This window comes from Nyctibius grandis, chromosome 23 (assembly GCF_013368605.1).
Source record: "Nyctibius grandis isolate bNycGra1 chromosome 23, bNycGra1.pri, whole genome shotgun sequence".
NCBI classification, from domain to species: Eukaryota; Metazoa; Chordata; class Aves; order Nyctibiiformes; family Nyctibiidae; genus Nyctibius; species Nyctibius grandis.
In genome coordinates this window covers 4,994,952-5,009,244 of record NC_090680.1, presented here as the reverse complement: position 1 = coordinate 5,009,244, position 14,293 = coordinate 4,994,952, and the positions used below count along the sequence as shown (strand labels likewise).

Genomic DNA, 14,293 nt, shown 5'->3' with positions numbered 1-14,293 from the left:
AAGTACTTTTGGGTTGGGTAACCACGAAATCAAAATCTGTAATATCCCAGAGGAGATTAAACAACATCCAATGAATTGTCTCAGCCAATTCTGGCAATGTGTTGTAGGGATCGCCTTAATGAATGGGAGCACCAGCCAGCCTTCTGTCCACCATCAGAAGCTGGCTTCTCTTTTGAGACTGTGAGGCAAGGAAAAGAATGATGGCAGAGTCACCTGCAGTGTGAACATTGCCTTTTCAAGTACTACACTGAGGTAATCAGCTCCTTTAAAAAGCATAAAACCAACCATTACATACAAGAGATTTTGACAAATACTGTTGAATTGGATCAGTTATAAGAAACCATCTCGTTGACTTTGTGATACAGGTGTGATTTCTATCGACAAGTAGAATTCATTCTGGACCTGCCACACAGAACTGGTGTGATTTTACTGGCTCTTTCTGTAGATAGCTCACATCAAAAACTTCCATTTGCTACTTGAAATACATAATCCAGGACTAAACCAGATGTCCTTCTGGACTGCAGGAACTAAAAATTTGGGAGCTTGCTGACTATTCCACCTAGGAAGAGACACTGACAGTGGAAGCAGTTATCCTTTTTTTTTTATGAGAGGCTACAAAGTCCTATTTTCCTGCACAAAAGAAGTCTCAGATCAGCAGAGGAATTGAACTGCTTGTCACACAAAGAACATTCAGTCAGTGCTTTAACTCAAAAGTCCACTTTTTACAACCTTCCCAGGTTATATTACCTATGCTCCTCTCAATGCGTCAGACTGGCAGGTTGACCCCAGCCAGCAGCCAAGCACCACACAGCCAGTTCAATGCTTCCCTGCCCCCAGCAGGACAGGGGAGAGAACAGGAAGAACAAAAGTGAGAAAACTTGTGGGTCAATAAAGATGCTTCAACAAGTGAAGGAAAGAGGGGAAAAAAACCCAAGCAACATGAAGGAAATCACTCATCATCTCCCACAAGCAGACTGATGCTCAGCCACCTTGGAAGTCAACACCCTTCATCCCCCCTGCACTGCTGCTTCTTCCTCTACCTCCGGGTTTTATTGCCGAGAATGACGTAGGAAATACCCCTTTGGCCACTTTGGTTCATCTGTCCAGCTGTTTCCCCTCCCAACCTCTCGCCCAGCCCCAGTCTACAAGCTGGGGAGGTCTGAGCAGGAAAAAGAGAAAGTCTTGACACTGTGAAAGCCCTGTTCAGCAATAGCTAAAACGTGGGTGTATTATCAACACTATTTAGCCACAAATCCAAAACCCAGCACTGTATGAGCTGCTGTGAAGAAACTTAACTCCATACCAGCCAGACCAAATACACAGGCATATTGCACACCTACCACATGCTGTGCCCAGTCAAAGAAACCCTGTTCAGAAATCTTAAAAGTGTGATTAGTTAGCCGTTTGTCTTGGCTCTAGATAGAAACATATGCTTAAATTGTCTCAAAGGTAGTGGTCAAGCCAATCCATCTCAAACTCATATCCAACTCAAGCCCACAATAGATGCATGAATTTGAGAAGCCTGAGAAGGAAGGAAAGCAAATAATTCAAAAGCATTTGTCCAGGTTAACTCTACCAGTATGCCACAAAATGCACACATACGCACAAACACAGAGAAAGAAAACCCAAGAAAATTAGGAAAATAACAAGTCCTGGATAATACTAGAAGCACTAATTCTCAAAAAACTTCAGGAGGAACATAATTAATACTAATGCCATTCCTTTGAGGTGATATGAGTAGGTACATTCTGCACTTAAATGGGTATCTATCAGTGATAAGAGTGCCTTTGTACAACCCACACTGAACCAGTTTTATGTTTACTTTCAGGAAAGCTTCAGGGTCCAAGTCCACACAGTCTGCAGCCTGTACAAAATGTTTGACTCAAACTGCAGGGAAAGAGGATCAAGCTCAATAACTCACAGAGCTTTCACTAAAAGAAGGACATATAACTTGGAAAAATTCAGGATTTAAGGCACCAGCAAGTAGTTTAAGTAGCTTGCACAGTCGTATGCTGTTTGAGATGTCCCTCAAATCAACGGCATGTACCTAGCAGTTACTTACAAGTCCTATAAGACACCAGTTCATATTAGTGGAGGTAGAATTCAATGACTCAAACTGCTAAAATCTCAAGTCCCTGATAGCACACAAAGCATTTTTCAAAGACTTATAATCTGTTCAAATTTGGCCATATTTTCAAATGACTGAAATACACTGACTGAAATGACAAGATACACTGCTCTGCAATTTCAAACCCTTCTTACAGAAGAGAGAGTGCTACAGCCTCTTGGTCGGACAGCCTTTAAAAGGCATGGGTAAAACAATTATTGCCTGCCTTACTCTCTGGAATGGCTGAACCATTTTGAATGAAGCTTTAAAAAATATTTATTCTGAGACAGGAAATTGGAGGTCATATATTTAGCAGTTAAGCAACTAAAAATGCAGCCAGTACAGGCAAATGTATCTATTAATAGTGCGCTCTGTCCATTCTATAATTATAGGATGGATATGCATGAAAGCTGGCATTTAAAAACTAATACCTAAAAGAAAGATGTTGAAAAACCATTTACTTTACACTGAATGTAAAGATGTGAAAAGGAAAATAATGTATCTTCCCTCATTATCATACAACTTTATTAAGAAATGAAACTATATTACCTTACAGTAGTCTCAAAGCATTTCATTACCTTTCTTACAGATAAGCAGTGCTCCAATCAGACCAGAGTTAAAATCCATTGTCATGTTCTCATGAGAATAATAGGCATAAGTAAGACAAGGAAGGTCAGCTTCTCTTGGACCAACTTCTTCTGTTATATCCCACACATATGTGTAGACCTGGCCTGGAAGCACAACATCATCTTGTTTTTCTGCAGGTGATGTTCTGTCACCATAAAGGGAGCCTGCCAAGAAGAGTCAGTGGAGTGGCATGAACACAAAGAGCAATTAAAGCATCTGGAATACACTCCTGCAATCAATTCCAAGTTTGGTTTGTTTCTTGCCTATGTGATACTTTAGCTTCAAAGAGAGGACTCATGATTCCACTCACATTGTGGAGAGTAGCATAGGGAAGAGCAGCTATTCCACTATCCTGTTTCTTACAGATTAAAGATTTCCTAGAACTGTCATCACTGCGAAAAGGTGAGGCTCTTCACCAGCCTGACTAGGGCTAGGATGGCATGAAGCTTCAGCCTCTGCCCACTGATACTCTGTGGAGGAATAGTGCCCACTTTGTCAACTTTCTAATTGTCTCTCCTAACGCCATTCAGCAGGCTAGCATTGCCTTGCTGCCTTAGACCTTCTGTGCACTGCATATCCAGATGACAGTGATGGCTCATATCTCTGCCTACCATATCCAACAAATCTGCAATATGACAAAAGGGAGCCAGAGAATCAAAATCCTAGGTGCAAAAGGCACCTTAATAAGATAGTAAAACTGAACTGCCTGTCACTTCCAATAACATGTTCTGTTCAACTGCATGAGATGAGGTTGCAAAACTCTTTTTGTACAGACACCAAAAACAAAGCCTTGAATAAATCTGTAAACTGCAGGTTAGAGCTCTGGCTCAGTACGCAGGGCAGGGCAATCCAAGCAGCATGGGCAGCCAAACTCACTCTGTGCTAGGGCAGACATTTAACTGTCAACTTGGTCACAGTTTATGATCCCTTTTTGCTAGTCACAGGAGGGTTTCAGGAGCAAAACATCACAAAGCTGAGCCTGAAATGCTGAGTATTAGAACAACATGATCAGCACTGTCAACTGCCTTTACCAATAACGCCTTGATGCATGCTATTGCAAGGGATTTGGAAAAGTTTTTTTAAGACCTGTATTTAAGGGTTTACATGTACTGAAATAGAATATTTTGCAATTACATGGGGGTTGGACCAGATGACTTCCAGAGGTGCCTTCCAACTTCAACCACTCTGGGATTCTGTGAACCAGTATTAGCACACGGGCCAGGAGGCCGTGCATGTCAGCTGACACTCACGTTCCTAGTGCTACACCGATGAACAAGAAAGGAGCTAACAATGGGTGTGAAGTTTTAATACAGGATCAACAGATATCTGTGTTACACGTATCCTCAAACATTGGTCTGGGCCCCTATCAATATTTCATGCAGTAGTCTACAAGTCAATGAACAAAACATGGGAGTTTTTCTAGTATTTACCTTCTGCATTTTTGTTGTAAGTTATGCCTTGGGGGTGAATACTGACTGGCTTGTCAGCCATATTCTTAAGGTGAACTACTAAAGTATCTCCCACTTCAGCACGCAGAGTTGGTCCCAGAAGTCCTGTAGTTATTCAAGATAAAGAGAGAGGAAAACGTGAGCAACACAGTATGTTTAGTAAAACGAGGAGCCCTCTCCCCCATGAGGGACCATGAGCTCTCGAAGTACAAGTTGCAAAATTAATACAGGCAGAGAATGTAATACCACTGCAATGAAGATTTAGCAGTTAAAAAGGCACATGGGGATTTAAAACCTGCAGCTCATAGTCAGGAATGTTATAAATTATATATCTGGAAGCTAACACTTAAAAATCACAGGAAAATGGTAGATTTAGGAAAAAAAGTTATTTTCAGATACAGAAAAATTTATCAAAAGGTTCATGTTGAGGTTCATTGGGAATTTCTAGGAATCCTTCACATATAATTTAATTAAACAGTTTTAGGAAGGCAGACATTTTATAGTTTAAGAGTTTAGAGAAAGGCATTCAAGCACATTTCTTTGAGTAGCACTCTTCTCCTACAGGAAAGTTGGAGAGGGGCTTTTTACAAGGGCATGTAGTGACAGGATGAGGGGTAATGGTTTTACACTGAAAGAGGGTAGATTTAGATTAGGTGTTAGGAAGAAATTCTTTACTGTGAGGGTGGCGAGACACTGGCCCAGGTTGCCCAGAGAAGCTGTGGCTGCCCCCTCCCTGGCAGTGTTTAAGGCCAGGTTGGATGGGGCTTTGAGCAACCTGGTCTAGTGGAAAGGTGTCCCTGCCCGTGGCAGGGGGAGTGGCACTAGATGACCTTTAAGGTCCCTTCCAACCCAAATCATACTATGATTCTATGATATGATTCAATGCCAGAAGTCACAGAACAAAAAGATCTTCCAATCCCAAAATGTTATCTAAAGAAATAATCAGTCCCATGTTGCAAATTTCTTAAGGCATTGCCTGCAAAAGGTTTCAAGAGGGGCTTGTATCTCTACTGTATTTATCCCTACTACTATCCATGTTGCAAAAATAAGCAATGGAAGAAACCTTCTAAGACAACCTTTGGCTTGTTAGCTTCTTTCCTGGCAAACTATTTTTGTAGATTTCTTTTTCTGAAAAGAAAGAAGCAGTTTCAGAAAACACGGGAGAACAAGCAGAACTGGAAGGAACCAGATCATAGACTAGACCTTCCAGGGCAACTTGTAACAATTTCATATCACCAACCTCACACACATTTACTTTGAGGTCTAAATCTGAACATCTAACAAACAACTGAAGTTATTTTATCTATTAATATTAAGTGCAGACAGACTATATAGGTACTCTGCACAAGTATCAGAACACAAGTACCACACTTACATATGGCATAAGTACAAGAACTTGCCTCCATCCATTTCAAACGCCTTCAAGCAGTAACAGGACACAAAGGCAACGGTACATCCTTCAAACTCAACCTCATAGTTTTTCTTTTCCTTTCCACTGATCTATCAGAAACATATTTAGCCTCAGGTCTTAGGCTCCTTCCGTGTGAATTTATAGTGTCACCACTGTGACTGTGCTATACAAGTCTAAAGGCATATGGGAAGTCTCATCAGATGCTAAAAACAAAGTGAAATACTTTGTACCGTGCAATTAAGTTGCAGATAGCACTGATCCCCAGCCTCTGAAAATCCAATCTCTCTATGGCCTTTGAAAGCCTAGTGCACTGTAGAGACCTCATCCCCTGTGCCTATTTGGTTTATGTGCAAAACAATGGACACAAAAATACGAGCTTGCTTAGCTTCTTACTGGCTTTATAACAAGCAACAAACAAAAATACTCAGAATATTTCCTTCCTGTTTACCTGCAAATGTATTTGCTGGCTTTTCTTTTTTAAAATCCACTTCATATTCTCTGTAAGAAATTTTCTTAAACACAGGATCTGGATGTTCCAATCTGAAACCAAAAGAGTCGCAAAAAAATTAAAAGGACAAAGATTCCCAGAGATGCCATTGCTGTTTAACGGATATGTCAGAAAACGAATCCTGGAATTACATTTAATCACTTGCACATTTTGCTGAAGGCAAGGCACACGGTCCAACTCTTTGTAGTGTCCCCCTCTCTCCCTCTTACTCTGTTGAATCTATGATGTTCCTAAGCTAGGCCATTTCACATCAGACATCCAATTACAGCACCTAGCACAGTTTACCCCTGATTTTGCTGGTGGTTTCTACAGATCCTTTTGATTCTGCAATGAAGATGTCTTTGTTTTGTCCATTTAAGACACAGAGGAAGATGTCTTGACCATGCTTAGCCTAGAAAGCATCTGACAAAACACAGAGAAAGAAACCTGAATTTCTCACTATGCAGCTCCATGCTTGAACGTTGACTCACAAGGATTCTACAACAGCGTTGACAGCAAGCTCCTGTAGCAGCAATGACCTTGGAGGAAAGCACAAAACTGTTCCCTGACAACAACTAAGGATCTCACAGCAAGTCAGAAATTGCTGAGAAACACTGTAAATGTCCTTAGTCTTGTTATGTAAATGATTCAGACACCCAATATACCACACAATGTTCTCTTAGAAAATATTTAGGCAAGCAGAAGGAAACCAGCATGCGACGGTTCTGGAACAGAAATAACAATGAGAAGAGGGTTGGAGGGATAATAGTTTGTATTTAGTTTCACATTTATTGCTTGATTTCTTATAGTACATATGATGAGTGGATCCAACAGTAATTCCACTTGCTTTTTTCTTAATGCCCTTTCAGGCACATTTGATAGTGGGAAGCTGATGGGCTGCTCAAGCACAGAGGCTGGGCAGAGATAACACAGTGAGCTTCAGTGACATCCCGGGTCCATAAGGGGGAGATCTCTTTTTGCAGAGATCTGTAAAACCCTCTGTGACGCTGTCTTGCAATTGAAGAGTCAGGCAGATGCAGTTCATGTTTCAATTCCTTCCCCTCTCTTTGAAATCACTGATAAAATTTTGTTTCACTCTTTAAGGAGAAGGACCTGATCCATAACCTTCATTGACAAGTGCTGCCCTAATGTGGCAACGTTCAATAGAATACTCACATAAGACTATGGGGTGGCAGAGGAAGTTTATCAATGCCAATTGCAGAGCTAGAAGGAACAAAATGTGTAGCTTACTAACACTTCAGAAATCGCAGACTACGCAAGCAGGTCAAGTTACATAACTTTTGGGAATGGCAGTAGCAACGCCGCATGCACACGTTTTCACTTTGCTCTGAAGTGTCTTATAAATCACTCGTACATGGTTACAAATCTCTACGAAGATAAGACGACTGACACTCAGAAGTGAAGCGTCCTTTTCTAGCTTGTATGATTGGAAAATTAAGGAAATAGTTCAGGAAGAACCCATTTTCTTTTCAGCCTCTCTTCAGTTGTTTAGAACCAAAAGCAGCGAAGTATCAGATTCTTGTACTGTGTTTAGACATTCAGCTTCTACTGAAATCAGAGCAAGTTACACGCCCAAACGCCTTTGGGATCCAAGCCATTAGCTCTTCATTAGTGAGTACCTTTGTGGTGTTATTGGTTTGGGTTTTCTTTTTTTTTTTAGTTAAATTTCTATAAGCTCTACAAAGTTCATCAGACCCATTTGGGATGTGACTTGCTCTAAATGTCACATCACATTTCTCTTATGTGAGATATCTCAATAGGCACTGTGCATAAAAACCTCCTAGCTAATCACAGAGTACTTCAGCTGAGGTTTGAGGCAGTCTTGTGGGTCTCTACTGCATGAAAACAGTCTATCCACAACGTGACATTTAATGAAACAGCAGCTGATGCTTATATTGATGCATCCAGATGAGAATGAAGTTCTAACTACTAAATTCACATGCCCGGGTCAATACTTAAATGGCATTTGGCTTCATATTCCTACATTTAAATCCTGTTTTCTTCTGTCTTGCAGGTTTGACATTATGCTTATACCAGTTGTATTAAACTTCCAAGGAGAGTTTTATAAATCATAGAAACTTTGTTTTAATTAAGTCTTGAAAAAAAGAAGAGTTAGAAAGTCTAAATCTGAACTGGAAATGTCCTTTCCATAACATCCAGAAATGCAATATATATTAAAAAAAAACCAAGCTAAACAAAAATAAAGAAAACAAGCCATCCACCAACAAAACAAAATGCAGTAGCATCCAAATACACCCTTCAATGTAGGAGAACAAGTAATTTGTACCATTTCATGCCACTTCATGAACAAATAAAAGCTGTGTATGGTGACTATAGTGAGCACAGCATAAGAACGAAGCCTAATTTAAATAAATTCTAAATTACATCCAAGTTTTGTCATCTGTAGCATTGTACTTGCAGTGTTCATAATCCTAAGGATAACAGTGGTAATACAAATAAGATATTTTATATGCTTGATTGGCAGATGCATGTAGGCTGGCCATTCTGCAATGCTATCTGAAAAAAAAAATGAAATCACTTCACTTAAAGTACAGCAATGCTTGATCCTACAACCTTTACTCTGCAGAACTCGGATGGACATTTCACAAAAACTACTGAACAACTCAGAAACACCACAGCTAGTTCCAAAGTTCATCAGGCTCTGATTTAAGTGAAAGTGATAGTATCCAAATCGGAACATATTTATCCCTTCAGCAAATTCTAAAGTCTGAAAGTTTTCGAAATCTAACCGTGGCTCAACTTAACATTGCTCAAAATCCACATACCTAAAATAACTACATTAAAAAAAAAAAACAAACAACAAACATCAATCCACACAGAAGATGATAAAAGTAAACCCTGGAACGCATTTAACAAAAGTGCTCTGAGAACAAAAATAATTCTATCCACTAATGAAGTAAATAAAAAGGAGCTTTTAATACTTCACTGGCTCTAGTTCAGATCATGCTGTTTAAAGTCACCCAAGTTCCTCTGAAGTCAACAGAAGGCTCTAAAGTCCTCCTGGGCTCTAAATCCACAGGAGACCAGAGACATAAAACACTTTGAGTCACAAGACTAGTTTCATCCTTCTTATCCTGTACTTTGTTACCTGGTCTTTTCCTCAGGTTCCAGTTTGTAGGTCCAGCTAGTGATCTGAGCAGCTATGTAGTGCTCCCTGACCTTCACAGCTCCCACCACATTCTTCTCTGAGTCTGGCCACCATGAACCAAGTAGAAGCAAGAGGAAAAGACGCGTGCAGTGGAGTGTCATGGTACAGATGCCTGTTGATACTGCTCTGGAAGACAAGGCAGAAACTGCTGCTTTTATTGCTGTTGCTGCTTCTAACTTCCCCTCAGAAATGAAATAATTGTGATGCAAGAGGGTAACAGCATTTGCTATGCTCAGGTCATTGCTCTTCACCTCCTCCTCCCCTTACTGACAGGGATCCAATAGAGATAAAAAACTGTTTAAACTACCTTCCTTCCCCTCCTCCACACAATCTTCAGTACGAGACAAGCACCAAGGAGAAGCAGCTTCAGCCCCACTACAGACTGTGGCTGGATCATTGCCTACCGAAGCAGCAGGGTATCAGAAGCAGAAAACAATTACTTAGGTTACTTACAATGACAGGATGTTTGGCTTGCACGGTTCGGAAGAAGGGGGGCATATTTTCTGTCTTCCCAGAAAACAGAAACCCAGCACGCAGCTGGCACTGATGGAAATTTCCCAGTTAGATGCTACATCTCCTAAGAAATCATTCCCAGTTAGAAAGCAAAACACTGAAGGATTAGGTGTGGGGACTAGAAGTGGATGCAGAGCCATACCTAGTTCAGATCTAGTTCAGATCACCATATACTGCATACTCATAATATAAGTCAGTAACATTTCTAAAAATGTTGTCAGGCTCAGTTTGGTTCCCACTACGCTCTCAAGTACCTCAGGTAACGGATAACGAACGGCCTTCTCAGTGGCAGCTAACAGGTCAGCCTGAAGACTTGCCCGTAGTCAGAATCCTAATCTCGTCTTGATTAGGATCTGTTGACATTTATCTAAAGAGAAATGATTAGGAAAATGCCTTTTGATAAGCTAATTATCAATGTCAACTATATCACCAAAAATGTTTCCCTGCTTTTGCCAGTGCAGAGAAGTTTGCCAAAACAAGAAGAAAATGGTTCAGTGTGTTTCCCGTACACTGGGATTACTGGAAAAACAAAAAATCCCTACACCTATTTTTTTCATGGATAGAAGTCCACAACAACTTTTTCCATAATGTTTTGCTACTGTTTTCACAAAAAAATTACCTAAAACCCCAAATCAAAATAATTCCGCTTCAGAACCATACAAAAATAAGGACATTTCCTCAGACTACTTCTAAAACAAAACCTGATCAATTCTAGGTTTGATATATCATGCAACAGCAGAATGGTCTAACTGGCAGCTTGGTTAATTCTATCCAAACTATATGGTACCATATGGCCTTGGAAGAGATAGGTTGGAAAGATGGTTGGAAAAAAAATTGATGAAGACCAATAGCTAAATGCTCCGTACCAAACTTCAGGACAGTTTGGTGCCTAAACCTGAAAACAATCACGATCACTTGGACAGCATAAGACTACAGACATCATGGAACAGTTTCAAGGCAGCATACTGAAATTAAATCACCTCCTATCGCATCTGCATGGAGTTAATCACTTGTTTCCATGAGCAGCTTTGACATACATTACGTATGAAATGGATTCAAAACCCAGAATCCAGCAACAATTAAGTTGGATCAGAATGTGTGCACTGACACTGAAGAAAAAATCTTACATAAACACAGTTTCATTACTAATTAATTATTGTTTTGCTTAAAGAACTCACCGTAATCTTTAGTAAACTACTACAATAATTTTTAAGTAAAAAGTTATATTTGTCTTATTTCTACTCTGGTCTCAGTTCATCTCTGGCTCAGGATCTATTTCAATGCTGATGCTTAACAGTTGGATAGTTGGTGTGGAAATGCTATAATTTAGGTTTTATGAAAGAAATCTCTGAGTAGATGGACAACTCCTTCCTTCAATCCGGAACTGATGGGAAGCAGCTGGTGCTGAAGTGCCTGGCACATTCTGTTAAACCTAAAACATCTTCACTTTTAAGTTAGCTTGTCTCAGTCTCCAGGTCTTCAACACTCGTACAGAAGAACATAGAAAATATCACGTATCTCTCAGAACAGAAACCAATTCATGTTTGAGTCCAATCTCTACCCACTGGGCTTTACAACACTGGGCCAAAAGCTCCTTCCCATACAGGAATTTGAAGACCTTCTTGTATTCTTATGTGACTGGCTGAGGAGATGAAACTAAAATACACTTTAAACAAGCCTTCGTGGGATTCTGTTTAATGAACTGTTTGAATTAGAATTTTCCATTATAGGTAGGTTTCTAATACTTAATTCTTCCCTGTAATAAAAAGCTAAAATATTGCAGGCTAAAAATTAATACCTAGAATACCTACTTAGAACCCCTTGCTTTGGGACTGTGAGCTGGGAATCATCAAAGCTGACATCTACTAGTTACTTCTCTTTTATCCATTTTGATGAATTTGGAGGTTGTATTTTTGAAATTTCTTAGCCAATGAACCATGCAGTACCAATCAAATGGTAAAAGGAATCAAAATGCATTACATGAGTGAAATTACTTTTATAAAGGTGACTGATAATACTGATAGTTTTAAAGAAGAGTATCGAATTAGACTAGATATACTTTCTATTAGACTACACTGATTAGCATGTATTACCCTTCTTTAACCCTTTAAGAACAAAAAGTCCAATATTGGTTACTTCCTTATTTTCTCCTCTTCCCACACCTCTTAGGATCAATGTAAGATCTGAAATTACCTGGGTCAGCCTGGTTTTTTTGTTCTTTTTTCTTTTCTTTAAGCTATTGCATCACATTGTCTCCTCTACGCTTTGGGAAGTTTCAGTGTTCTGAAAATCATTATCAATGATCCAAAGACCTTGTTCCCTTCCCCCTGACCATTAATTTCTAGTATCTGCAATTATATCCTCTGTCTGACATGGTGAAAGTCTAATACATACACTTTTTTTTTTAGTTAGCATTGGTTGCCTGCAAGCTATTACTATTAGTCACACGACAACTGACTACAGAACACATTCTCCAGGCTGGTCTTCCAAGACAACGCAACTTTATTGTCTATTCACATATTTAGCCATGATCTTTGCTGCTTCTACTACACAACACTGCAAATGCTGCAAACTTCATATTTTATCCTCATTGCTTACCCACACGTTCAAATGTAATTTATATTTGGTCACCAGCAACATCAAAGGATCCTGTGGGCAAAAGCCATCCATGGAGGAGCACGGGTCTAGTCCATACTGGCAAAACAATCTCTGCAGCACAACGAACAATGTTATTCCCAAAACGAAGCAGTACCTTTGGGATGTACTTATATTGAAATGCCAAATGGAAACAACACATGGAAAGAGAAGCATAAGCAATATTTTTTAACACTAAGAGCAGGTCTGCATAGAATCACAGAATCAACCAGGTTGGAAGAGACCTCAGGGATCATCGAGTCCAACCGTTGCCCTGACACCACCCTGTCAACTAGACCATGGCACTAAGTGCCATGTCCAGTCTTTTCTTAAACACATCCAGAGATGGTGACTCCACCACCTCCCTGGGCAGCCCCTTCCAATGGCTAATAACCCCTTCTGAAGAGAAATTCTCCCTAATGTCCAATCTGAACCTCCCTGCATCTTCTAACTGGGGAAGATTATTGTCTGTTCTGACACCCAGCAATTATGGTCTTGATTCTTGTTATGCTACATGTGAAAACATACTAAAAGAGTATACTCATAGTACTGCTCTAAGGCTGACCTTTAAAACTAACTGGCATTACCAGTTTTTTACCCAGAATAGCCTAGGCTGAGTCTGAGCAATCAAGAACAGATAACTCTTTAAAAGAGGTGTGAAGTGGTGACTTGCAACTTTCTGGGAATTACAGATTAGGCCCACAACAAACTTGGTTCTACTTCATCACAAACGCTATCCTAAATGCTAGCAGGCACACATATCCTGATGGCTGCCATCATTGGAGTAGAGTGACTGAGAGGGAGCTAGTATAAGGAAGAAAAAGTTGTAAAACAATTATTGAATTGGTTGCTAATAGTGCCCTAACCTAGATCTCTCTCTCTCATTCAAACACACCAATCTATGCACACTGGTTCAGCAAGCGTACTTTGTTTAGTGCAGGGTGAAAGGATTTCACGGGCAAACAAGGAGTTAATTATTGATCAGCAGTGAACACATCATTCTGAATGTAGGTAAAAGAGAGAGCGGGCACTTACCAAATCTGCCAGGCACAACTCAGGACAGAAACCATCAGATAAATATCTTCACTTCTGGAAGAAGGCACTAAAGCCAAGAAAGGTTAATCTGTGAAACGGCTTATTTTAGAAATTCAAAGTAGATGTACTATGTCGAAAACCACAGGAGCAGGGAAAAAGATTGCAAAATTTCACCCACATATTCACCACATGCAACACCTGTAAACTAGAATGTACTCAAAGATTGAGAGAAAGAGATCTAGAGGCGAGTAAAGAGCCACAAGAACTATAAGATGTGCAGTAGGAAAGGGACTCCAGCAGCGCAGAACTTCTCAGGAGCTATTCTAATGTACAGGGAAAATTCAGACAACAAGTGACCATACAGGATTTGCCAGAAGTTTTAACTGAGGTTACTACGTTTGCATATGTTTATAGCAGTTCCTACAGCAGAATCTTCACTTCTAACAGGAATTTTTAATACTAGTCCCAAACAGAAGAAAAGGATTAATGTACAGTACAACTACTGCAAGTGTACCCAGGTCAAATTTGTTTGCTCAGGTACAGCCACTTCGATATCCAGCCAAGCAGAGCACCACATATTAGTCACCAAGCACCCAGTTTTGTGCTACTAGATATTTCTGTGCTACAAATGCCATGACATTAAATATCATGGTGCTGATGGACGCCATTGGCAAGTTCTCTTCAGTTCTGCTGCTCCTCTGTTCTGCTACTGTCAGAGAAAAAGGCCTTCATCAGTTTACACTTACAAAAACAAATCATGCCACACTTCTGTCAACAGCCTGACAAAGAAGAATGTTATTTGTTAACACAACATTCTGGAAACCAGTGAAAGACTAATTCA

At 40.0% G+C, this 14,293-nt stretch overlaps 1 protein-coding gene across 1 annotated transcript in view; it reads right to left on the bottom strand.

The window, feature by feature from the left end:
• Positions 1-10,649, bottom strand: part of F5 (coagulation factor V) — a 38,298-nt gene extending 27,649 nt beyond the window's left edge. The window contains exons 1-5 of the mRNA XM_068417364.1: positions 9,724-10,649; positions 9,211-9,396; positions 6,042-6,133; positions 4,165-4,287; positions 2,686-2,898 (exon numbers count right to left, since the gene is read on the bottom strand). Coding sequence (XP_068273465.1) covers positions 2,686-2,898; positions 4,165-4,287; positions 6,042-6,133; positions 9,211-9,396; positions 9,724-9,923 — 814 coding nt within the window. The 5' untranslated portion in view covers positions 9,924-10,649. The remainder of the gene's footprint in view (positions 1-2,685; positions 2,899-4,164; positions 4,288-6,041; positions 6,134-9,210; positions 9,397-9,723) is intronic.
• Between the last annotated feature and the right edge of the window lie 3,644 nt (positions 10,650-14,293).